The sequence below is a fragment of the Alligator mississippiensis genome, chromosome 3 (assembly GCF_030867095.1).
Source record: "Alligator mississippiensis isolate rAllMis1 chromosome 3, rAllMis1, whole genome shotgun sequence".
NCBI classification, from domain to species: domain Eukaryota; kingdom Metazoa; phylum Chordata; order Crocodylia; family Alligatoridae; genus Alligator; species Alligator mississippiensis.
In genome coordinates, this window is record NC_081826.1 from 64,473,431 (window position 1) to 64,500,293 (window position 26,863).

At 45.8% G+C, this 26,863-nt stretch overlaps 1 protein-coding gene across 3 annotated transcripts in view; it reads right to left on the reverse strand.

The window, feature by feature from the left end:
• Nucleotides 1–26,863, reverse strand: part of DNAJC5B (DnaJ heat shock protein family (Hsp40) member C5 beta) — an 81,348-nt gene that overhangs the window by 27,829 nt on the left and 26,656 nt on the right. The window contains exons 2-4 of one of the 3 annotated variants that reach the window (XM_014606822.3): nt 22,718–22,756; nt 17,693–17,819; nt 12,552–12,682 (exon numbers count right to left, since the gene is read on the reverse strand). In XM_014606822.3, the coding sequence (XP_014462308.1) occupies nt 12,552–12,658 (107 nt within the window). In that variant the 5' untranslated portion in view covers nt 12,659–12,682; nt 17,693–17,819; nt 22,718–22,756. Of the gene's footprint in view, nt 1–12,551; nt 12,683–17,692; nt 21,477–22,717; nt 24,186–26,863 lie in introns of those variants that run through there. The other 2 variants (XM_059724035.1, XM_059724036.1) reach the window with 2 other exon arrangements.

Genomic DNA, 26,863 nt, shown 5'->3' on the forward strand with positions numbered 1-26,863 from the left:
CTGCTGGGGCCAGCACAAGGGCTGGCTCAAACCTCTCCTACCACACCCAGGACAATTTGCTACATGCTAGAGCCTTCATGCAGGGGTATGCCCTGGGGCACAAAACAGTGGCACAAATATGTGCTGCTGCTATTTGTACCGCAGCAGGTACACACTCCTGCATGTGCGCTTGTCTGGATGTGCCCCTTGGGTGTTGGGTTGTTGCGATTGTTTATGGGTACTGATGTGGTGGGCAAGTGAATGTACTAAGCTATGAATGGAATCTGCAGGCAGGCAGGTAGTGCAGATATGCAGAAAGAATTGCATAATGGATAGTGTGGCAGGGCTAAGAGTAGAAAGAAGTGTCTGTTGGATTAGTCCATCTGAAAGCAAGTGTTAAGAATTATTTTAGGTACCTAGAACTGGGCATTGAGATTGAGGGAGATGGGGGCCAGGGTTTACCTGCAAATATAAGCTAAACAATAACGCAGGTGGATTTTTTTCAATTCAATCATTCTGTCCCTTTTGACAGAAAATAAGAAGCAGCATACATATCTTCTAGGGCTGTAGAAATTTCACTGAGTGTTTTGTTTTGAAGCTGTTTTGACGTGTTTTGAGCTTGAAACAGTGAAATCGAAATGAAACAAAAAGCATTGAAACAGTTTCAAAATGTAATGAGGGCACTTGAAACGTTTCGAGTTTCGGAGCAGCCCAGTGGTGGGAGGTAGGGAAGAGCCAGGGCTGCGCTCCAAGCAGCTCCGCGGCCCCATGTAACTCAGCCCGGCAGGGAGTGCAGCCTCCTGCCACTGGGCTGTGCTCCGGTTGGCTCTGCCAGCTACATGGAGCGCAGCCCCACAGCGGGAGGTGGGCAGAGCTGGTGCTGCACTCCGTGAGGCTGGCTGAGCCAATTGGAGCACAGTGCCAGCTCTGCCTGCCTCCCACCTCTGGGCTGCACTCTATGTGGCTAACAGAGCCAGAGTGCAGCCTGGCAGCGGGAGGTGGGCAGAGCCAACGCTGTGCTCCGTGGGGCTGGCAGAGCCGATTGAAATGCAGCCTGGAGGCAGGAGGCGGGCAGAACTGGCGCTGCATTCCAATCAGCTCTGCCAGCCCCACAGAGCACAGCCCAGTGGCAGGAGGTGGGCAGAACCGGTGCTTTGCTCAATGGGGCTGGTGGAGCTGAACAGAGTGCAGCACCAGCTCTGCCCGTCTCCTGCTGATGGGCTGCACTCCATGAGGCCCAGTACTGCGTGTGGGCTGTGCCCAGCACTGGTCCCAGGCGGCAGCGGCAGTAGCAATCTTCTGTCATCTGGCACAGATCCATGGGCCTGCACCCCTGGGAGGAGTCTGGCACAGCCCCACAGCTCTCCTGGGGGTGTGGGCCCCCAGATTTGCATGCCGGATGACAGGAGGCTGCCGCTGTCAGCAAATTTTGCTTTCAAGACTTTGAGGTGCAGTTTCCGAGAAACCTTTATACCTATCTCCTTGAAATGTGGCAGGCTTCATGCTCTCAAAAGGGGCTACTATTCCTGCAATTTGCATCTGAATCAGGCAACAAATGACAACATTTTAGGCATTTTCATGATTTCCCATTATAGCCTATGGACAAAACGTCGAAATGAATTGAAACAGCAAAACAGTTTCGATAAAACGAAATGGGACAGTGCTTTGAAATGAAATGAAACAATGAAATGGGACACTGTCTCTTTGAAAGGGTGAAACAGACATCAAAATGAAACAATAGTGTTTTGCACAGCCCTAATATCTTCTGTCTGATTCTTTTCTTACAATGGACTCTTCAGTGATGCTATAGCATGATTCTGTTCTGTTTTTTATATCGGGATATTAATTTCCAGCATATTCATATTCATGAATGACTGGTGCTCCCAAGACTAGGGGGGCACAACTTGTAGGTGGTAGTGTCGGCGGTGGGCAGTGAGCAGGGACCGCCCACAGACACCGGTGGCAGGTGGTGAGCAGCAACCTCCTGCAGAAGCTGGTGTTGGCCAATCTCAGGGGGGGCACATGCCCCCTCCCCCCATGCCCCCACTACACATTACCTATGTTCATATTTCAAGACTCTTTATTTCCCATGAGATATCTAAAGCTCTTCCTTGGTTTAGTAGAAACATAATAGACTCAGTTTAAAGACCAGAAATGATCTATCTAAGGATGAGTAAATTATCTAGTCTGATATACTGTGCATCACAAGCCTAACATTTCACCAAGTAACCCATATTTTGAACACAATAACTTATGTTTGACTCTGGTATATACTGCAGAAAGATGTGCAGTTCTAACATCAAAAGATGGAGTATCTATCACTTCCCTTTACTGGTTAACTACACTGATAGTGAAAAATGTGTGCCTTATTTGCAGTCTGAATGTCTCTGGTTTCTGTTTTCAGCCATTGGTTATGTTTATGCCATTCTCAACTAGACTAAAAAACCCCATTAGGACAGGGGTCAGCCAGGTCATTGAGGCCCACGGACCTTTGGATCCAGCCCACTGACTTGTGGCATTTGGTAGCAGGGGGATTTGCTGGGGCTACACTGCAGCCAGGTGGCAGGGGCTTTGAAGGAATGGAGTTTTGCCTATGGTGCACTTCACTTCAGCTCAGTGACAGGGAGAAACAGCAGAGGTGTCCAGGTCCTAGTGCAGGGTCATTCCAGACTTCCACTAGAAAACTTTGCTGATCCCCTGCTGTAGAACCTTAAATTTTCTCATTATGAAGTTATGCATATATTAGAATCTCATAGTATCTCTTTGATAAAACTAAACAGATTGAGCTCTTAAAATTTTTAACCATATAGCAGCAGTGCATGGGACTGGTCGGCACTTTGGGTCAGTCAGAGTGCCTATTTCAGTGCACTGAGTTAGTTTGTCGGTGCAAGATGTGACTGTGGAGCATGCAAGGCCATTTCATCTGGCCTGTGTGTCTCCCATGGGTCTAGAGATTTGGCAGTGGGGGACAACTGCTGCAGCTCTGGGTTCTGCTGCAGCAATTAAATGTTGCTACCACTTCCTGACTGCCAAATTTCTGAACCAGTGAGGAGCACCAAGGGCTAAATGATGCACTTGGGCTGTAGGTTGAGCACCACTGCCATAATGCATTCTCCCCAGTCCTTTAATTATTTCTGTGGCTCTTCTGCAGTCTCTCCAGTTGTTCAATACATGTTTTGAAAATTGTTGACACCAAATCAGATGCAGCATTCTAATACTGCAAGTGATTCTATTTTCTAATTTCTTTACGAAGACAAAACCACCTTCCATTTTCTACTCACTACTCTACTGTTTATGTATCCAAGAATCAAAATAGCTCTTTTTGCCATTAGAGGCTCATAAAGGGTTGCTTATGTAACCCGGGTACACCCAAGGGTGTGCCCTATTCTCAATAGGATGGGATGAGTAGGCAGGAAGGGATGGTGTGAGAGATGCCAGAATTTCGAGCAGATTCCTCTTTCCTCTATAGAGTTAGCCCAAGCCCAAAGTTCTTAAGTACTTATAATTTATTGAGTTATAATATACATAAACATAAAACTAAATATCATATACATATATTTACACAGTGAACATTAACCAATAACCAAAGTCAAACCCTAAATAACACTATTTACAATAACACAATACAACATTTAAATCGCAAAATATAAAGGTGTGAACAATCTTCAAATATAAGGTATGAACAATCTTAATAACATCTATTTCCTTAATATAGTCCCTGACCCATGGCAAGAGATAGTCCTCCTTCCAATGGGTTACCGGGGGGGGGAGAGAGGTGTCCAGGAAGCACCAGGGGCCCCTCCCCTTAGGGCCTTGACTAGGTGGGGGGGGGGGGGGGGGGCTGCTCACCCAGCCCCTTCTCTGGGTTTGCCCACCCTAAATTCATAGATTCGTAGATTCATAAATGTTTCCCCTGTGAGACTCAAGGGCCCAATGACTCATGCTCCCTCAGGTGGCAGTGGTCAGGGCACAGCTTAATGGGGTCTTTCCAGGCACCTCCTGCAGCGCTGGGCTCCTCTCCACCCTGTGCCCCGCTCTGGGAACCAAGGGCTCAGCTCCTCTCAGCTGCTGCACTACTGCTGCTGGCTCCTGGGTGCTAAGCCTCACGTCACAGCACTACAATTTCCCTGTGCCCTGGCTCTGCACCGAAGGCTCTCTTAACACAGCTGTCCTCATACCAGGTGGTTAACCCAAGCAGCCTCCACTGCTCCCTGGCTCCTAAGGCTCAGGCCCGTGCACCGCCCTGCGCACCGTGGGACCTGGCCGCTTGCTGGGAGATGAGGCCTGAGCCACCTCACCGCAGGCCCCAAGGCCCTGCTGGGGTTGCAGGCTCAAGCCGCCACTTGTGGCTCCCAAAGCCTGGGCTCCGTGCACTGAACTCTGTACCGTGATGGGCCCGAGAAGTCTCACACTGTTCCCAGGGCCAGGTCTCCACGCACTATCCAGGAGCACTGTCAACAGCCCAAGCGGTCTTGCACCGCTCCCAAGGCTTCTCCTCCAATGGCAGCTTCAGGAGCCTTGGGACTATTGCCTGCTGAGGGAGAATGCCCCAGATTTTCTTGGCTCCACTCTTCATAGATTCATAGATGTTAGGGTCGGAAGGGACCTCAATAGATCATCGAGTCCGACCCCCTGCATAAGCAGGAAAGAGTGCTGGGTCTAGATGACCCCAGCTAGATACTCATCTAACCTCCTCTTGAAGACCCCCAGGGTAGGGGAGAGCACCACCTCCCTTGGGAGCCCGTTCCAGACCTTGGCCACTTGAACTGTGAAGAAGTTCTTCCTAATGTCCAGTCTAAATCTGCTCTCTGCTAGCTTGTGGCCATTGTTTCTTGTAACCCCCAGGGGCGCCTTGGTGAATAAATACTCACCAATTCCCTTCTGTGCCCCCGTGATGAACTTAAAGGCAGCCACAAGGTCACCTCTCAACCTTCTCTTGCGGAGGCTGAAAAGGTCCAGTTTCTCTAGTCTCTCCTCGTAGGGCTTGGTCTGCAGGCCCTTGACCATACGAGTTGCCCTTCTCTGGACCCTCTCCAGATTATCCGCATCCCTCTTGAAGTGTGGCGCCCAGAATTGCATGCAGTACTCCAACTGCGGTCTGACCAGCTCCCAATAGAGGGGAAGTATCACCTCCTTGGACCTATTCGTCATGCATCTGCTGATGCACGATAAAGTGCCATTGGCTTTTCTGATGGCTTCGTCACACTGCTGGCTCATGTTCATCTTGGAGTCCACTAGGACTCCAAGATCCCTTTCCACCTCTGTGCCACCCAGCAGGTCATTCCCTAGGCTGTAGGTGTGCTGGACATTTTTCCTCCCTAGGTGCAGCACCTTGCACTTCTCCTTGTTGAACTGCATCCTGTTGTTTTCTGCCCACTTGTCCAACCTGTCCAGGTCTGCCTGCAGCTGTTCCCTGCCCTCCGGCGTGTCCACTTCTCCCCATAGCTTTGTGTCATCTGCAAACTTGGACAGAGTACATTTGACTCCCTCGTCCAAGTCGCTGATGAAGACATTAAAGAGTATCGGTCCAAGGACCGAGCCCTGCGGGACCCCACTGCCCACACCCTTCCAGGTCGAGACCAACCCATCCACCACGACTCTTTGGGTGCGACCCTCTAGCCAATTCGCCACCCACCGGACTGTGCAGTCATCCACATCACAGCCTCTTAACTTGTTCACCAGTATGGGGTGGGATACCGTATCGAAGGCCTTCCTGAAGTCTAAGTATACGACATCCACCCCTCCTCCTGTGTCCAGGCGTTTCGTAACCTGGTCATAGAAAGAGACTAGATTGGTCAGGCACGATCTGCCCGCGACAAACCTGTGCTGGTTTCCCCTCAGCATAATTTGCCCTGCCGGGCTCTCACAAATGTGAGCCTTGATAATTTTTTCAAAGACTTTACCAAGGATGGAGGTGAGACTGACTGGCCTATAGTTGCCCGGGTCCTCCTTCCTCCCCTTTTTGAAAATGGGGACCACGTTAGCCCTTTTCCAGTCCTCCGGGACTTGGCCCATGCGCCACGAGCGTTCGAATATTCCTGCCAGTGGCTCTGCAATGATGTCGGCCAGTGCCTTCAGCACCCTCGGATGGAGCCTATCCGGGCCGGCCGATTTAAAGGCATCCAGTTCTTCCAAATGACTCTGCACCACCTAAGGATTTACGTATGGAAGTCTGGCACCTTGCTGCTGCCTCTCTACAACCCCAGTGAGAGATTTGTCGTGTCCCTCACTTAGGAACACTGAGGCAAAGAACTCGTTGAGGAGTTCAGCCTTGTCCCCCCTATCTGTCACCAATTGTTTCTGCCCATTTAGCAGGGGTCCTATTCCTCCCTGGGCCTTCCTTTTACTCCCAATATATCTAAAAAAACAATTTCTTGTTGTCTTTTACTTGGGTTGCCATCCTCAGCTCCATGGTAGCTTTGGCCCGCCTAACTGCCTCCCTACAAGCACGAGCAGAGGAGGTATATTCATCTTTAGTGATCTCACCCTGTTTCCACATTTTATGTGCTCCCCTTTTGGCCCTTAGGCTGCCCTGGATTTCTCTGGTCAGCCATGGAAGCCTCCTGGCCCCTTTCCCTTTTTTGCCTCGCTCGGGGATCGTCTTGCTTTGTGCCCGAAGGATCGTTTCCTTTAGGCACAGCCAACCTTCTTGGGCTCCCATCCCTTCAAAACTCCTACTCTGCAGTGCTTCCTTGACTAATCGCCTGAGTGCATTGAGATCAGCTTTCCAACATTGAGATCAGCTTTCCAGTCTTCTTCAGTCCCTCACTGCATCTGCCTCTTGTGCTGGGCACGCAGCTCCTTTTATACGCTCCAGGGCTGCAACCCTGAAGTCTTCTGCACCTGACAGTTTACAGTCTTCAGTCAGGTCCGGGGGAGCTCTTCTCTCCTTCCCCTCAGGAAAGGGGCATGACTTTATTTCTCCTGCTGCCTCCTGATTGGTGGATGGGCTCCACCAATCAAAGCAGCAGGATCGCAAGCCTGGGACTCAACCCAAGCTCTGAAAGGTGAGCCTGCTACACTTATGTACTGTGGCTGTCAAATTCTTTTCAGAGCTCCTGCTTTCCAGGGTACAATACCCCATTCATTAGATATGGCCTGCATTCTTCGCTACCAGCTGGGCTTTCATTTGGTCTTTCACTTGGCTGTATTTAATGACCTTCGTTTTGCCTGTATTTAAATACTTCTTGTTTACATAGGTCCAGCTTACCGATGGATGATTCCCCTGTCCTCATTATTATTTCCCACTCTGATAATCTTTGTGTTCTCTAAGAGTTTTACTGATAATGCTTTTATATTTACTTTCACATCATTAATAAAATGCTGGATAGTATCAGGCTTCATACATATGCCTGTGAAACCTACTACAAGCAACACCATTCAATAATAATTTTTCAATGGGTGCATCTACACGTGCGCTTTACTACACAGCTAATTAGTCACTGTACATATGTGGCCATATTGGGGTAGTCAATTAATGAACTCCACTGTAGGATAGTACTGTCTGGGACCATTACTATCCTACAATGGAGTAGTTATGTGCGCCGAAATGCATATGTAGACAGTGACCAGGTCTGGGTGGAGCACAAGGGTACTACAGTGTGGGGGCTGCCTGCCAGCTAGCCCTGCATTGTAGCACCCTCCTGCTCCAGCCAGCCCCTCCATAGTACATTGAGCTAGGATGGAGCAGCCTCAGGCTGGCAGGTTGATCTCCCCCAGCCCCTTGCCAGCCAGGGCTACTATGCCCCAGCTCAGTGTGGTGCGGGCCCAGGCACACATGTAAATGCTGCACCCAGGAGCAATAAACTCCAGCACAAATTGCACCGCAGTTTATTGCTCCATTCTGATTGCATATGTAGATGCAGAGCTGGGGCCCCTGCCAGCCAGGGCTGCTCCAACCCTACTCAATGTGCTGCAAAAGGGCTGGCTGAAGCACAAGGGTGCTTTAGGGTGGGGCTAGCTGGCAGGCAGATCCTCCACGGAAATACCCTTGTGCCCTAGCCAGCCCTGTCAGCGTCTACATGCATGTTGCTGCACAGTAAATAATGCTACTGCAGGATAGTACTTGTATTTACAAGTGGTATTTACTAGTGTACAGGTGCAACCCTATTAGGTTGCAGTAAATATGGTGACTGTACAGCGGAGCTAATTAAGCAGCTCCACAGTAAACATCTCATGTAAATGCACCCACTGGGCACATCTACACAAAACATTTACTGCACAGTAGACTAATTAGCTGTGTAGTTAACATGCGCCCTATTAGGCTGGAGTAAACTAATTTACTCCACAGCAGCACAGTACTTGTATTTACAAGCACTATCCTGCGATAGTACTTGCATTTACAAGTACTATCCTGCTGCAGGGTAAAAAACTCTGCAGCAGCACATATGTCAATCACGTCCCAAACAGCTGGGGCAGCAGAGTGCTTCAGTGTGGGGCCTGCCTGCCAGCTAGCCCTGCACTAAAGCAACCTCATGCCCCAGACATCCTCTCCACAGCATGCTGATGGGGGGGGGGGGGCAGCCCTAGGCTGGCAGGCTGATCCCCAGGCCCTCCTGTGAGCCAGGGCTGCTCCAACCTGGCTCAATGTGCTGTGATCCCAGGCATATGTACAAATGTCAATAAACTCTGGAGTTTATTGCTTCCGGGCCCATGTTCAAATGGCACACCTGGGAGCAATGAACTCCAGACTTTACTGCTTAGCATTAATTGCACGTGTAGGTATGCCCACTGACAACTACTTTTTAGATTTGGCAGTTGGCCATATTTTAATCTATTTAATATATGCTGTATTGATATTGTGTAGAGCAATTTTTTTTAAGGAGAATGTTGTGTGCTACTAAGACAAATGCCTTAAGGAATCAATTTGCAACAAGACTAAGTTATTTTATTATATGTATTATCGTTTAGTAAAAGTCTACCAGGTGGGTGATGGTAAGTTATTTGACATTTCAACATTTTTACCCAATAAGCACTGCTTGTTGTTTCTTACTGTATAATTAAACCATATTCTAGTTTTATTGGTTTGGCATGATCCGATACCAATTTTCTTAATTAGTGACTTTTTCCAAATGCACCACAAGAAACCTATAACCCTAATGATGATATATTTAAATTGTTGTGGTATACAAGTCATGTTAGTATGTGCTTGTTCTTTTTTTCCCCCTCCTCAATGGATAAAGGTGGCACACAGGGTTTATGAAAGGATTTGTTTTTACAAAGCATCTGACACAGTCACAATAGTTATATAAGTGGTAGTAAAGCAACCTGCCTTGCAGTTTCATTATAGTTACATTAAAAATCTGTGAAGTATGTTGTGACTGTTTAATTCCACAGCTCTGAGTGTCAGAATGATATTGTCAGAAGGCTCCTGCTTGCTGAAACATTTTGTACAACAGCTAGAATAAATATGTAGTGATTAGGTGGATATGAATACCTTCTAAAGAATTCTTTTACTCTATCAGAACACACTGAGGAGGAATCATGTCAGTTTGACCCAGCTCTCCAGCATCTGTATAGATTGAGTGGTTCAGCAGGGCTTTGTGGTACTTTTATCCAATAGCTGAAGCATGTGAGCTATACAGAAGCTGTCCAAGCCAAGTCAAATTGATGCGATTCCTCTTCTGGGCACGTGATGCGCTTGATGCAGGGGTGTGCCAAGATGAAAGTAAAGTACTGTTTTTTTTCTTTTCCATGGTTTTTACCTCCTAAACAGTTTTCAGGAAATTTGCCAAAAGTAAAGACTCTTGGTAAAATCTGGGCCTCACTGGGTGCATCTACACATGCAATTAATGGGAGCATCTACACAAGACATTTACCATGCAGTTGACAAATTAACTGTGTGGTAAATGTCTCAGCATCTATACATGCTCCCCTATTAGGGAACACAAAAATAATAAAATCCACAGAAGGGTAGTGCTTTTTTCATGCACAGTAGCATGGCTGGGGTACAAGGGTGTTTCAGTGGTGGGGCTGCCTGCCAGCTGCACCCTTGTAACCTGGCCAGTCTCTCCACAGCATGTTGCGTCCAATCAGAGCAGCCTTGGGCTGGCAGGCTGACATGCTGTGCACGAATAAACTCCGGAGTTAATTACTCTGGAGTAATTTGCTTCTGGGTATATCTCAAACAGTGCACCCAGGAGCAAAGAACTCCAGAGCAATAAGCTCCTAAGTTTACTCATATGCACTAATTGCATGTGTAGATGTGTCCAATATGACTGGATAAACTAGAACAAATTGCTCCACGGTACACTACTTCAGGTCACAGTATCTAAATGGGCAGCCAGGACATCAGCAAACTGAGAAGGGAAGGAGCAGTTTAGGCCAGGGCTGCTCTTGCCCTGCTTTGCCTCCCTGCAGCAGTCAGGGGAGTTCCAGACTCCAGCTGCAGCTGCCAGCCCTGGGCTGGCATGGGGAATGGGGGGTCAGCTCCAGGCAGCAGGTGGTTGCATCGGGTGGCAAAGGAACTGGCTGGGCCATGGAGTTCCTCTAGCTGCCGAGCCATGTGGCTAGGCAGCAGGTAAGAATGTGGCACCCTGCTGGTTGGGCTGACCAGGAACAATTTACTCCTGGGTCAGTATCTACATGTGCGTTGCTGTGCAGTAAATAACTTCGCAGTAGGATAGTACTTGTATTTAGTTTTCTGTGGCCTAATAGCACTACATGTGTAGACATGAGACATTTATTGTTGAGATCATTAGGCAACTCTATAGTAAATATCTCATGTAGATGTGCCCATCAAGTCAATAAGTCTTAACATCTTAGCAATGGCATCTCCCTTTTCTGCACATCTAAATTCCATGGCACCTTGAAGACCCCTGTTGCTAATGGTCCTCTGCTGCTTGTAGCCATTCTGTGTTGGCCAACATCTCATAAAATAATGCTAATTTGGATCTTTGCTGTGGGATGAGACAGATGGATTCACCGATACTGTAATCCCATGCTCCACTGTCTTAAAAAAACAAAGTGGTTATATGTGCCTGAGGTCCAGTCAAAACTTAGACAGTTTTGCCATCATTATCTTTATCAAAGCTGTGATTTTTTTGCTAATGTAGTTATTTTAGTAAAATACCTAGTGTAAACAAGTGGGCAATTTTACACTTGCTCTGGGTGTGGCAATTGCCATACTGGAATTCTAGTGTGTTGGAGCAGCCTCCACACTAGTGTATAGGTGCCCAGTTATACTAGCAGTAGGTGCTTTAAATTAGTACATTATATTTTTTATCATTGAATTGGAATAAGCTATACTGGTTTAACTACTTATACTCATATAATGACATCTAGACTAAGGTTGATGCTTTAAGTCTTCCAGCATAATTAAAATAGTGTAGTTTTTAAATTAATTCAGCGCTTTATCCTGTCAGGTTACGTAAAAATAACTCAGAGATATGTAATCCTCTACCCTTTTTTTGGGTTGTCAGCACCAGAGCCCTATGTTTGATGACACTTTAATGTCAACATTAACTATTTAATTGCTGTTGATTTAGCAAAAAGGCAGGGAAACAGGGATAGGAAGATGAATGTTGAGAGGAAGAAAAAAGGAGGACTAGCAAAGGAATCACATATAAAAGGAAGGAGGGAAGGAAGGAAAAATAAAGAGCAGAAGTAGTAGTTATATTGATTTTTCCACTGAGAGACAAAGTCAAAGATGGCTTCTCATATGGTTTAGATCTATGTGGACGTGAAACTGTCATTAAAGACGAGTAATCATTGTTCCATTTTGGCATATGACCAGGTGTCATTTCTAACCTTTCCTAATAATGCATAGGAAACCTCTGTGTAATTTGTTCATGTATTTTATAAATAACTTACCTTTAATGATAGTCATCATTGTCCAGGAACGTACAGGGTGTATTTTTATTTATCTTTAACTACTTGTGTTTGGGAACATATTTATGTTCTGGGAACTAACTAGTTTTATCATTCATATATCAAAATCTTTAAAAAAAGTGTAGTGATAAACTGTACAACATCTACTTTATACAGTTTACCAATATAAGCTGCTAATGTACTTACATGCACTTTTGATAAAAATGAATCCATCTACAGTACAGTACAGGTATAAAATAAAACATGTTTTTGAAACTATAATTGGCCTGTACTTTTCTTTTTTTATGCACTGGCTTTGTTAAAAAAACCCCACAGTTATATCCAGGTTTATACAAAGGACAACATTTTCTAAAATGATCTCTAAAATTTGGGAGCTCAATTTGAGAAACCTTGGGCTTTATTTTCAGAGCTCAGAAGCACCAGCAACTTAAGTTAACTCTTCAAAAAAATCAGACCCAAGGTCTCTAGTTAGCTTCATAAAACTGAGAGATGCAAAATGAGTCTATTTTTGAATCTTTCAGCCACTCACTACATCACTCACATCAGAGTTACTGATGTCTCATATCCAGGTTTATACTACGGTAACTTAATGGTGGTGTTACTTCTGACTTACACTACTTAGAATGGTTGGAGCCTGTAAGATACATGCCTAGACAATACATATAAACCATAATAGAACCAAGTTTATGTTGTTGTGACATACAACACTTTTGTTACCTATATTTTAAATATTTCTTAAATACCTGTAGGATTTCTTAATTTCTTCATGTGTTGCCCCTTTCTCCACAGCCAGAATTTGATACAATGCTTCTCCTGATGTTGACAAAGCACGTTGCCTTTGTTCAGTCATCTTGGCTGTGCATTACCAAGATTGCTGATGTAGAACAACAAAATATAGCAGTTTAGGATTACAGATGTAGACATAATATTCTAATGCTAATTTTAAATCAGTTAAATCATCATTTGAGTAAATAATATTGAAATAAAACCTCTGAAATAATTACAATCCCTTTGTTCTCCAAAAGGACACAAAGTTATGAGGGCACATCCACACAAGCATGCACATGCGTCTTGCACCGTCTCAAAGCCTTTTGAGATGCTGCAAGAGGCACATGTGGGAACGAAAAAATGCTTCCCGTGCTGTGGGACAAAATTAGACCCCTGGATATCTAGGGGTCAAAAAAACTGCAGGGGAAAAAAGTGGGGCAGGGCACGGTCCCGGACCATGCCCTGAGGCAACCGGAGGCTCAGTCCTCCATAGAGATGCTCTGGTAGCTAGCTAGAGTGTTCCTGTGGCTGCCCCTCGCCCCGGTGCTGAAGCTCATCTGTGAGCTGGGGGTCCTCCCAGGGCTCCAGCTGCAACAATTCTGCTGCACGGAGCCTGGCTATCAGCTGCTGAACAGCTCTGGGTGGCCCGGCTCTGCTTTTCAGCAGTGTGAGCTGCCTGAGCGTGCGCTGCACCCATTTTTTTTCCATGGGATTTTTTGACCCCTGGATATCCAGGGATTTTATTGCCATTGGCACATGTGCCCAGGATCACAACACATTGAGCAGGTTGGAGCAGTCCTTGCTGGCAGGGGGCCCCAAGAGTCAGCCTGCCAGCCTAGGGCTGCTCTCCCCTGGATTAAAATGCTGCAGAGGGGCTGGCTGGGGCATGAGAGTGCTTCAGCACAGGGCTAGCCAGCAGACAGCCTCCACACTGAAGCATCCTCATGCTCCAGCCAGCTGGGGCAGTGTATTTACAAGCATTATCCTGCTGCAGAGTAAATTAGTTTACTCCAGCCTAACAGGGGCACATGTGTAGATGCCAAGATGTTTACAGCACAGCTAATTAGTTTACTGCATACTAAATATCTTGTGGAGACATGCCCATTGAATTTAACAACAATATTCCCATTGACTTCAGGGGATGAGACCTGGACCTGCTATTTTAATGTCATAGTTTCATAGTTTCATACTAGCTAGGATCAGGAGGGACCTGAACAGATCATCTAGCCTGACCCATAGGCCAGTCAGTCTCACCTCCATCCTTGGCACAGTCTTTGAAAAAATTATCAAGGCTCACATTTGCGAGAGCCCAGCAGGATAAATTATGCTGAGGGGAAACCAGCGCGGGTTTGTAGCAGGCAGATCATGCCTGACTAATCTAGTCTCTTTTTATGACCAGGTTACGAAATGCCTGGACACAGGAGTAGGGGTGGATGTCGTATACTTAGACTTCAGGAAGGCCTTCGATACGGTATCCCACCCCATACTGGTGAACAAGTTAAGAGGCTGTGACTTGGATGATTACACAGTCCGGTGGGTGGCGAATTGGCTAGAGGGTCGCACCCAGAGAGTCATGGTGGATGGGTCAGTTTCGACCTGGAAGGGCAGTGGGCAGTGGGGTCCCGCAGTGCTCGGTCCTTGGACCGATACTCTTTAATGTCTTCATCAGCAACTTGGACGAGGGAGTGAAGTATACTCTGTCCAAGTTTGCGGATGACACAAAACTGTGGGGAGAAGCAGACACGCTGGAGGGCAGGGAACAGCTGCAAGCAGACCTGGATAGGTTGGACAAGTGGGCAGAAAACAACAGAATGCAATTCAACAAGGAGAAATGCAAAGTGCTGCACCTAGGGAGGAAAAATGTCCCGCACACCTACAGCCTAGGGAATGACCTGCTGGGTGGCACGGAAGTGGGAAGGGATCTTGGAGTCCTAGTGGACTCCAAGATGAACATGAGTCGTCAGTGTGACAAAGCCATCAGAACAGCTAATGGCACTTTATCATGCATCAACAGATGCATGACGAATAGATCCAAAGAGGTGATACTTCCCCTCTAACGGGCGCTGGTCAGACCGCAGTTGGAGTACTGCTTGCAATTCTGGGCACCGCACTTCAAAAGGGATGTGGATAACCTGGAGAGGGTCCAGAGAAGGGCCACTCGTATGGTTAAGGGCTTGCAGACCAAGCCCTACGAGGAGAGACTAGAGAACCTGGACCTTTTCAGCCTCTGCAAGAGAAGGTTGAGAGGTGACCTTGTGGCTGCCTATAAGTTCATCACGGGGGCACAGAAGGGAATTGGTGAGGTTTTATTCACCAAGGCGCCCTGGGGGTTACAAGAAATAATGGCCACAAGCTAGCAGAGAGCAGATTTAGACGGCATTAGGAAGAACTTCTTCACAATTAGAGTGGCCAAGGTCTGGAACGGGCTCCCAAGGGAGGTGGTGCTCTCCCCTACCCTGGGGGTCTTCAAGAGGAGGTTGGATATGCATCTAGCTGGGGCCATCTAGACCCAGCACTCTTTCCTGCCTATGCAGGGGGTCAGACTCGATGATCTATTGAGGTCCCTTCCGACCCTAACATCTATGAATCTATGACCCCCTGCCACAGGCAGGAATGAATGCTGGGTTCACAAGACCGCAGACAGGTGATCATCCAACCTCCTCTTGAATTTGCCCAAGGTAGGGGCAAGGAACACTTCCCTGGGAAGTTGGTTCCAGATTTTGGCCACCCTAACTTTAAAATATTGCCTCTTGATCTCTAACCTAAACCTATTCTCCATCAGCTTATTACCATTGTTCCTTGTCACCCCAGGTGGTGCTGGGGAGAAAAGGGCTCTACCTATTTGCTGTTGATTTCCCCTGATGAGTTTGTAGGCAGCCACCAGGTCCCCCCTCAGCCTCCTCTTGCTGAGGCTGAACAGGTTCAGGTCCCTCAGTCTCTCCTCATAGGGCCTGTCCTGCTGCCCTCTTACCAAGTGGGTGGCCCTCCTCTGAACCCTCTCCAGGCTGGCCACATCCCTTTTGAAGTGCGGCGCCCAGTACTGGATGCAATACTCCAACTGTCCTTATTACCTTTTATTTTCCACTTTCTCATTCAGGTCCTAGAAGACCAATTTTTACCTTATGCTAAATCATGTTTCCTTCAGAGGGATACTAACTTTATAGCAAGCAATGTAGCTCCTTTAGGGCTACTTTCTGGCCAATTTTTCCTTTCTGAGTGCAAAGCTACTGGATCGAAAACAAAGAATTGAGGCCAATGTACTATTTTGTAGAACTATCTGCCGTGTCATATTCTTATGCTTGGAAAAGTTTGAAATTAATTAGGATCCCATCTTGAGATGTCATGGAGGTGGCTTGCAATATAACAATACTGGGAGTCCATAATGAGACTGATAAATGTTGCAATTTGTATGACTAAAGTATAGGCCGGTGGATACAGTACCAGATCTATCAGCCATTCCCTCGTTCTTCTTGTGTCGAGAGTGGGCAACCACAGAATGGTTCCAAGGGAGTCCTTACGATCTCTCTGGAATATTTTTATGCTAGATACCAATACTTAGATTAGGTTTTAAAGAAGAGATGTGCCTCTGACAATAAATGGGCTAAATATGAATAAAAGATTTCTGGGAACCAAAAGATTGACTAGCGTGTCAAATGAGACTACATTACACTCTTCTCACAGATGAGCGTGAAACACTATCCTGTCATTATTCATGTATTATTTACAAGACCACATGTTGGTTCTGAGTCAGCTGTGTAATAAATTAAAGCTTCAGTTATAAAATAAAAGCAAGCAAGCTACTAAAAAAAACCCAACAAAAAACCCCAAATACCTTGTTAGTTAAAAGGATAGACTTGTTTAGACATTTGTACACTCCACTAATTTTAGCAGAAATTATATGTTTTTGTTAGTAAAATGTTATTTACATTAAATAGTTTTCTTTTCTTTACCTATTCAAACAAATAGTTGCCTGACTTAAGGTCTTATGATTTGGTGAAAGTCATTCACCCAGGTGAAATAAGTATCGGAATGCAAAACTATTCAGTAAATGAAACTGACCTATTTTTATTAAGGATTAATTTATTTCAGGCCACATAAATATTTATTTGCAATCTCCATTACAGGGTTACTAATTAATAATTATATGTCTGTATCATGTTTAACATGATACTAGCATGGGGATTCATCCTGCTCATACTGGAATCAATGGGAGCAGGATCTGGCTCCTTGACATTTTTACACCTCTTGTAACCAGATAATACTAGGCAACAGTTTGAAGTTACTGAAGTAGGCTGCAACTTAAAAATTCTGTTACCCAATGCTGATTACATGGCAATGACAGGGATGCAAAGGCCAAAGGTAAAATTATGATGGATTTTATTGTAACGGCCAGCAATATGACATAATTTATACTTTCTTACAAAGCACTTTTCAACATGTTGTTGATGCACTAGATTTTCAAAAATCTAATTAGCTATGCAAGATTCAAGGCACTGACAAATTTAACTTTTTACTACCAGAACGCACATCAGTTGTAGTTAATGGGAGTTTTGCCTATTTACTCATAGTTATCCTTTAAAAATGTGAATTGAATGATAAAAGGTGTAGACTGATTAAAAATACCTTAATCCTGTTTTTAAAGAAGGGTTTTTTTTATTAACAAAGAAAAAGATCAGAACAGTTCCCTTTTCAGTACTGGATCTTACTTCTGATACTAGTATTATAATGTAATATTAGCCATTAAACTTTTTTTTGCAGTAGAGCAAGAAAGGAGCACATGGTTTATTACCACAAAACCTGAGAAAACATTAAAAAAAACACAAGTCAAATTCTAGTATAGAATTACATAGCTCTATCACACTTATAACAACTTTACTTTTGTTTTACCATATTCTTAATGCATTCCGATTTGTGTCAAAGTATTTATGATAAAAATACAGTATGTGACTCTAAGAACATACCTGTTTCTAAAACTGCTGGAACAGAATCTTTCTATATAGTCCTTTGCGTGAATTCACAACATTACCAGTTCAATGCCTTGACAGTTCTTCTAGTAATAATTTCTTAACTCAAAAAGAAAGAAAAGAAGAGCCAAGAGAAGAAAGTGTTTGCATACCTGAAGCACTGTTTCACAGGAAAGGCTGCTGCTTTTCATCCTTCACATTCAGGGTTAAACAGGTCAGCGGAGTCCGATTACCATTTTTTGTTCGTCTAGTATCCACTTGGTTATCTCTTTGGAAGACCTATGAAAGAATGAATAAAACATTAATGAATAAGGCTGCTATTACAGGACAGCCAATGACACCAAATAGGATGCCTACATGCATGTTTGAGTATGTTTTTACTCCTTTCTCTGCTGTGCCCAGTTTGAATAAATGTCTTAAATTTGTTGTACTTCCATCAGAATGTTTTTTCACATGCCTGAAGACATTACAGACTTAAGATTCACTTTACTGGCTTACCTGTTGTATAGCTTTACAATACAATGAGTGCATCTACATGAGCTGCTAACTGCGCAGTAGCCTAATAATACTGTGCAGTAGCATATAGGGCAAAAACCATGCTAATACACTACTGTGCAGTAGTATTAGGCTATGCATGGTTAGCAACGATAAAATGCTGTGCATCAGTGCTACTTCACAGTAGCACCAGTTACTGCTCATTGATTTAGTACTTGGTTATGCAAGTACTAAACTTAATGTGCAGTAACTACAGCGCAATAATGGATGCGTAGATGCACCCAATGTATTCCAAAATAAAAGCCCTTGGATGACCTTTTTTAGGAAACTCCTTGAGTTCCTTGTTAAAATTTCACAACTAAACCAAAAAAAAGAGTTGGAGTTACATCTTGATTTCTGATGGAGTTTACCTCTCTTTTTGCCCCAAATAATTTATTTCCTGGGGCTTTTTCAAAAAACTTTGAAGAACCGCTAGTCAGCCTTTGGAATGGAGGAAACTGTGCCACATGTCAGGTACTGTATGTAACAGACAGCTAATATATACACTCCAGTGTGCTGGTAGTGATGGATCACTTTACCAGATATGCTCAGGCCTTCCCCACCCATGACCAAACTGCTTGTACAGTTGCTAAAGTGCTTTGGGAGAAGTACTTTTCAGTGTTTGGGCTACCGGCTCGGATTGTCTCTGACCAGGGAAGGGACTTTGAAAGCAAGCTACTGTGAGAAGTACTGACCATCGCAGGAATACAGAAGTCCCAGATCACCCCATACCATCCTCAAGGGGACCCTCTGTCACAGGATGGAGTCCTGAAGGATGGCCGTGATTCTCCCCAAGGCCCCTTTACCATGCCAAGTTGGCTCAATGGGCACCCTCTGTTCTTGCCTACCACGTCTTTGATGGAATGATTAAGAGGGAGGCTGCCTTTAAGTCCTCTTGGACACAGTTTTGAATGATTTTCTGGACCCCATGGGTTCCCAGACCCCGCATATGTCCTGCTTCAAAACAGATGTCACGATGGGTGTTTCGGGACACCCTAGCCTTATGGACTATGCATGGCTCCAACCACCCCTTTACCACACCCCAAGCCTTGCAGATGATATCAACATTGTCTGGTCTGGGCCTTGTTGTAATTTGGCCCCCTTGTCCCCCCTGGGCTCTCTGCAGCCCTGTCTCACTTTGTGCCTCACTGGTGCCAGGGTCAGTGCACCCCAAATGCCACACCCTCTCTGGCACCGGTGCACCCCAAATGGTGCGCCCTCTCTGGCGCTGGGGTCTCCACACTGCTGTGGGCCCCCAATGAGGCCTCCTTCGTCCCCTAATAGCCTCATCCAAACCACCGGTCTTATACAACAGCAAACAAAACACAAGGCCCTGGACTATAACATAAATTCAAGCCACCTGGCTATAACATCATTCAAGCCACACCCGGGGTGCTCCGTCCCTCAACAGTTTCAGAAGCTGTATCTGCAGTCAGGCCTCTCTCCTTTGCTCACTCGAGGAGAGCTCCTTCCCCCTTGGCTGTTGGCAGGGAACTGCATTCCTGGCCTCAGCCATGGGGTTTATATATGAGCCAGGCCCTGCCCCTTACGGTCAGCTGACCGCTGACAGGTGTGGGCCACTAGCACGTTCTGGCTGCCCTGGTAACCAGGAGCTGGGGCTTCCAACTCACTGCTAGGGCTCTTTCCCTAGCAGTTTCAGCTCTTTAAAGGATCAGGGCACCCTAGTGCCCTGTGACACCCTCAGCCATAATGTTTTAATTGTACACTGTTAAACATGTTGGGGACACTGTCTCAGGAGCAAAAAGCATTGTGGAGCCAGCATATAGCTTACTTGGTTCACACTTACAATTCTACAAAGAATGATGCCATGGGAGCCAGTCCGTACCTCCTCATGTTTGGGAGAGAGCCTTGGTGGCCCATAGACTTGTGCTTTGGGGTGGAAAAGGCTTTTGGGAGCCATGGTTCCCATGGGCAATATGCCCAGCAACTGTGCAACCGATTGTGGTGGGTGTACAGGTTGGCTAAGGAGATGGTACAAAAGAACCAGCAGTGGCACACGTGACCCTATGATGTCTGTGTCCGAGAACAGGGGTTGGAAGCAGGAGACAGAGTCCTTCTCCAAAATGTGGGCTTGATGGGGAAACACAAGATCGCGGATTGATGGAGAGCAAAACCCTTTATTGTGATCCGGCAATGTGGGAACCTACCTGTCTATGAAATTTCCCCTGAGAGTGGGGTGGGAAGAGCATGGACAGTGCACCGTAATATGCTACTGCCTGTGGGAGAGCTGGTGGAGAGCCCTCCAGTTGACAGGGGGCCCCAACCTCCGGAAAGCTGGTGACCCCCACAGAGGAAGAGGTTCCAGCTGGACACTGGTGCTTCCTGGGATGTAAATGAACCAGACACCGAGGATGAATATGATTAAGCCCTTGAATTTGTTCCGAGTGCCCAGTTATGAGAGGGGGATGGAGCTCGTGATGGGGTTCTACCACCGGCTTCCACTAGTGCCCCTGAGAAAGCTAGGGAAGGTGAGCCCACTGTGGACTTCGAGGAGAAGCAGGAAGTTTCCCCCTCTTCTGTGGGAGCTGAGACGGCAGATGCACCCACCACCGAGGTGGAACCAGAGTCAGGGTGCCACTGTGACACAGACTGCACCCCCTGCCCACAGTGAGACAGATGGCCCGTGCAAAAATTCACGTACGATCTTCCAGGTGTCCTGGGGACGCAACCATTTCCACCCCATGGAAACAGTAAAGTTTGTATACACATCTTACCCTGCCATTACCAGGGACAGTAATGGGTCTAGGCAAGGGAGGATGTAACAGACCGCCAACGTGGGCTCACCAGATAGGCTTGAGCTACTTACCCTGAGCTAGAAAAAATGGCGGTGAACTCTGAGCGACCCCAAGGGTGGGGCAGGGGAGCCCTGCCCTGTGGAAAAGGAAAAGCCAATCGAAAGAAGGGGTTTTCAGTCCCCTTATTCGCATGGAAGGGGGATGGCCAGAGTTGGGGGCCGGCCACCCTGAGCCTTGGTTGGCCAGTTTGTAAGCCAGGGAGGGACTTCCAGAGCGGATAAAAGCAGCAGCCGAACTGGCATGGGGAGCTGCTGACAGTGACTCAGGGGAACAATGCAGGAGGCCTAAGAAGAGCTGGGGTGAGCTGACCCAGCAGAGGGAGCAGAGAGACCATTCTGAAGAGCTTTGAAGGCCCTGGAAGAAGAAGGCAGTGGCAGTCGGCCGTGCCTCCAGCCCTGCAGCAGAGAGGGAGCAGTGGCCAGGGCTTGGAGCAGAGAGCTGGTGCCCCGAGGCCCCATCACAGTGTGCTGGACGTGCCGGGCATCCCGGAGGTTAGGGTTGGCGGTTGGCCCCCTACTCCACTGCAGAGAAGAAGCAGCAGCCAGGAGCGCAGGTGGCATCCTTATCCTGAGCATGGAGCTGGGCCGGTGAGTTGAGGAAACCCCTCACCTTCCCTGGGGAAGTGGGACAGCAGCAGGCAAGGCATTGGGATCCTGAGGAGCGTCAGAGTGCCAGAACAAGGGTCCCTGGGAGCTTGGGGCACAGGCCGGAGCTCGGAGCAGGATTGGTGAGCCGCGAGGCTTGTGGGGTGCCCGGCCAGTCATCTGGAGCAGGGGTTTAGAGCAATGACCCCTGGGAGCTGCCTGTGCTGCTGACCCTCTGCCACTGACTGCCTTAGAGGGGGACTCAGTCCTGTCCCTTATTCTGCAGCTGATTGTCATTGGATGGAGTCCCTGAGTGTTGTGCTTGGGTCATGCTAATTGCAGCAGAAGCCTACTCTGTTGCTTGTTGCTTGCCCTTTTGGTTGCCACGGAAGTTTACCCTTCAGACTCTTTGGGGGGTTTGATACAATTTGATTGCTGCAGACCAGAAGAGCTTAAACTGTTGCAGTCTGTCGCTTATTGGGAAGCCTGTTGGAGCTGCTGGGAATGAGCACCTTGCTTCCTTGTGGTAGCACCTCAGCAGTGGCTGAAAGCTGCCAGTTACCCTACCTGTGGTTCTTGAGTCAAGGGTTAACTAATGCATTCTGGTTTGTTTTGTGATTCTGGTTATGCCCTTTAAGTTCACGTGGAAATAACCTTTCCTATTATTCTTGTTTTGTAAATAAAATGTAAATAGTTAAATCAGTTAAGTGTTAGACCTTCTTGGGACCACAGGCTGCTCTGTGAGGAGCAGGGGCTGGCTGGAAAGTAAATTGGTGCTGGCCGGAAACCCTGCCCCACTCTCACCACACCATGGCTGATATTGGGCAGGGGTGGCAACTATTGGGCCGCCACCCGGGTTACATATAAATAAACATTTCCTAGAGGACTATAAAAAGTCTTTTTTTGTCATTCCATTTTAAATTATGTCATTTGATCTATGCGTTTTGCAAAAGAGACTCTAGCCCTGCAAAAATATCTACAGTGTCAAGGCCAGGAAAATGAACACAGGCAAAGCTCTAGCTGTCTACATTCAGTTGCAGGAATGGAGCTACAATCATATTTCAGGACCAGATGATTAATGTTTATGTGCCTAGTGACAGTGCCTCCCTGCTTGATTATAGTTATGAAAAAATATTTTCATTTAAAAGAGGAAGCAATAATGTTAGAAGAGATCAAAAGGTTACATGTTTTACTTCTTTCAACAACAGGAAAGTTATAGTTTTTAAATTCTCCTTGTACTTACCTCTATTCTTGTTCTTCAAATATTACTTCAACATTTACCCTATTATGGAAGATTAGAAAAAGGGTTGGTATGAAAACTTTTTTTTGAAAACTTAGCCACAAAGTGTTACTATTTCTGTTATATAGTATAAACCAATAGTAGAAACCAGTATAAACATAGTAGAAACCTATTTACCCATTTGATTGCTCCGATTTTAAGCTTTCTCTTGGTTTTATCTTTTTATGAAGATAATTGTTGTATAATGAATATATTTTCAAAAGAAAAGTGAAAGGAAAAAAAGAAGGAAGAAAAAAGTAGTAATAAGAAAAATAATGTAATAGTTAGCCATTGCCCATGTCAGAGTAACAGGCCTATCATATAAATAACTTGCCAGAAATCTCTAGAATTCTGTGAGTCCTACATACATTTTATTACCATTACAATTTGATCTTTTATTCAGCAGGACTTATTGTTTCATGTGACAATAGCTCCCTCTGGTGTTATAAACTATATTCACTTTGTAATCCTTTTCAGTTGGTTTTCTTAATACCATTGTATTTTATTCTTTGATGGAATTTTTATTATTTGAAATAGAAAAAAACTGCTCTTAAATATACTAAGTCCTAAAAACTTAAAAAGCCTCTACCAGGTGAATTCTTACCTAGGTTTAAAAACAAAGTTTTAAAGGGTGCATCTACATGAGACGCTTAATGTGCAGAAGACTAATTCTGCTGCATGTTAGCGTGGCTGGCAAAAACCTTGTTAATAAGCTAATGCATGGTAGATAGAGTCTAATGCGCATTAACATCATGTAAAAGGCATAATTCTGCACTAATGTGCAGCAGCACTGATTATGGTGCATTAAGTTTAGCACCTGTTATTACAGGTGCTAAACTTAATGTGCCATAATTATGGAACATTAATTAACATGTAGATGCACCCAAAGAAGTGCTTATCTTGGTTCATATACAGATAGGCTATTAAACAAGAACTATAGTCCAAGGCTGCAGAGCAAAGAGTCTGAGCTCAAATTTTTATATCCAGTTACCTGGCTTAACCTTAAAAACTTGCTAAATAAGGCTAGAGAGCGTTAGATAGCTATGTTAGTCTGAAGTCAGGCAGAAGGCAGGGCAGGGTGACACCTTAGAAGCTAATTCATTCAGGTAGCCATAGGCTTTCATTGACACCAGCTTTCTTTGTCAGATGCTATGAATGGTCCAAAATACAGTGGTGTTAATGATCCATTTATTGTACAAAGCAGGCTGTCACCTATGAAAGTTTATGTCTTACTATACATTTTTTTCTCTAAAGTACCACATACCCTACCTTTTGCCTATATTAAGTTTTGAAAATATAGAAATGTACCTAATAGGTTATATCCTGATTAACATGAATATACCTACTCTATCTCTTACATAAAGTATGCCATGTCCTAAAACAGATCTAATTGGTAAATAAACACTAGATGAAATCCCAGTAGCAAATTTTGGCCCTGTGCTGCAAATCTGCAGTGCAGGGCATGCTTGAACATTCACTGTGTAATTTGCGGCACCACAGAGAGGTTTGTGGTAGTGCAAACCACATGTGCCTGCATGTGGGGACCCACCCTAAGTGCCCCTTAGCCAACTTCTTTTGACCTATCTTGCATTTTCTAAACTCATCTTTTCTCTGACATTCTTTTGCATACTCACTTCCTTTGTCTCCTCTCTTACTGAAACTGGACAAGTGGTTGAAAGCAAATGATAATACTATATCACCATTAAGCAGTTTAGGGCATACTGCAGTTTATAGTGTGGACCCGGGAAGAGAGCAAGCTGGTATTGTACCAGAGAGCAAGCAGCTGGTATCATGTGCTGCATACCCAGTGATGGGCTGGATCATTAGGCTTTTTTCCTCTATAGGCAAAAAGGAGAGAGAAAGAGCAGTTCTTCAATTTTCTCAGAATGCTTAATATACACCTGGCCTTGGCCTAAGGGAGGAACTTGTTGCTCCTGAGTCCTTCACTCAGGGGGAAAGAATCTCCTTGAACTTCTCTGAGAGGAATCTGAAGAGTGGAATAAGAAAAAGTAGTGGAATGTATAAAAAATGTGAATGGAAATGGCACATGTGAGTAAGAAATAGAGATATGGGGAGAACAAGTATGGCCTGAAATGCTTCAGAGTGCAGTGCTTCAAAGTTGTTCCTGTTTCATCCATGGCCATTCTCGTATGGTTCAGGCCAATTTGCCGTGCACCAACTGTCTATTAATGTTTTATGGTGCTTTTACTGCACTTTAAGTACTACACATGATACGCCTGTTCCTACCAGATGAATAGAGGGTATGGATACTAGGGAAGTGAGTGGGTTTAATAAATAGTGATAGAACATGGGCTTTTGCTGGGAGTGAATGGTAGTGTGTGAAGAAAAGGGGGTATATAGTGGTTGCATCTACATGTTTGCATTTACTGCACAATAACGAAAATTACTGTACAAGATGGGTGCAAGTCTACACATGCATGCCTGTAGTGTGCGGTAAATATGGCGACTTAAGCTGACTTGAGTATAAATTTGATACCTGCATCATGCAGGTATCAAATTTTTGCCTGATTAATTACTGTGTAGTAATGCATGTGTAGATGCCTTACTGCGTAGTAACACTGTGTATGTGGACTGACTTGGGACTAACTTTAGTCCCAAGTCTGTCCACACATAGTGTTAATGTACTTTAATGTCTGGATGTGTAGATGCCTTCCTTTTCCCGCTTATTGTGCGGTAACTTACTGCTCAGGAAATTTAAGTGGTACTGGGCATGTCTACATGAAATGCTTTACTCAAGATTAGAGCTAATTACTGCACAGTAAGCATCACCATAGATTCATAGATGTTAGGGTCAGAAGGGACCTCAATAGATCATCGAGTCTGACCCCCTGCATAGGCAGGAAAGAGTGCTGGGTCTAGATGATCCCAGCTAGATGCATATCCAACCTTCTCTTGAAGACCCCCAGGGTAGGGGAGAGCACCACCTCCCTTGGGAGCCCGTTCCAGACCTTGGCCACTCGAACTGTGAAGAAGTTCTTCCTAATGTCCAGTCTAAACCTGCTCTCTGCTAGCTTGTGGCCATTATTTCTTGTAACCCCCGGGGGCGCCTTGGTGAATAAAACCTCACCAATTCCCTTCTGTGCCCCCGTGATGAACTTATAGGCAGCCACAAGGTCGCCTCTCAACTTTCTCTTACGGAGGCTGAAAAGGTCCAGGTTCTCTAGTCTCTCCTCGTAGGGCTTGGTCTGCAAGCCCTTAACCATATGAGTGGCCCTTCTCTGGACCCTCTCCAGGTTATCTGCATCCCTCTTGAAATGCGGTGCCCAGAATTGCACGCAGTACTCCAACTGCGGTCTGACCAGTGCCCGATAGAGGGGAAGTATCACCTCTTTGGATCTATTCGTCATGCATCTGCTGATGTACGATAAAGTGCCATTAGCTGTTCTGATGGCTTTGTCACACTGATGACTCATGTTCATCTTGGAGTCCACTAGGACTCCAAGATCCCTTTCCACTTCTGTTCCACCCAGCAGGTCATTTCCTAGGCAGTAGGTATGCTGGACATTTTTCCTCCCTAGGTGCAGCACTTTGCATTTCTTCTTGTTGAACTGCATCCTGTTGTTTTCTGCCCATATGTCCAACCTATCCAGGTCTGCTTGCAGCTGTTCCCTCCCTTCGGCGTGTCCACTTCTCCCCACAGTTTTGTGTCATCCGCAAACTTGGACAGAGTACACTGCACTCCCTTGTCCAAGACACTGATGAAGACATTGAAGAGTATCAGTCCAAGGACCGAGCCCTGCGGGACCCCACTGCCCACACCCTTCCAGGTCGAAACCGACCCATCCACCATGACTCTCTGGGTGCGACCCTCTAGCCAATTCGCCACCCACCGGACTGTGTAGTCATCCACATCACAGCCTCTTAACTTGTTCACCAGTATGGTGTGGGATACCATATCGAAGGCCTTCCTGAAGTCTAAGTATACGACATCTACCCCTACTCCTGTGTCCAGGCATTTCGTAACCTGGTCATAAAAAGAGACTAGATTAGTCAGGCATGATCTGCCTGCTACAAACCCATGCTGGTTTCCCCTCAGCATAATTTGTCCTGCCGGGCTCTCGCAAATGTGAGCCTTGATAATTTTTTCAA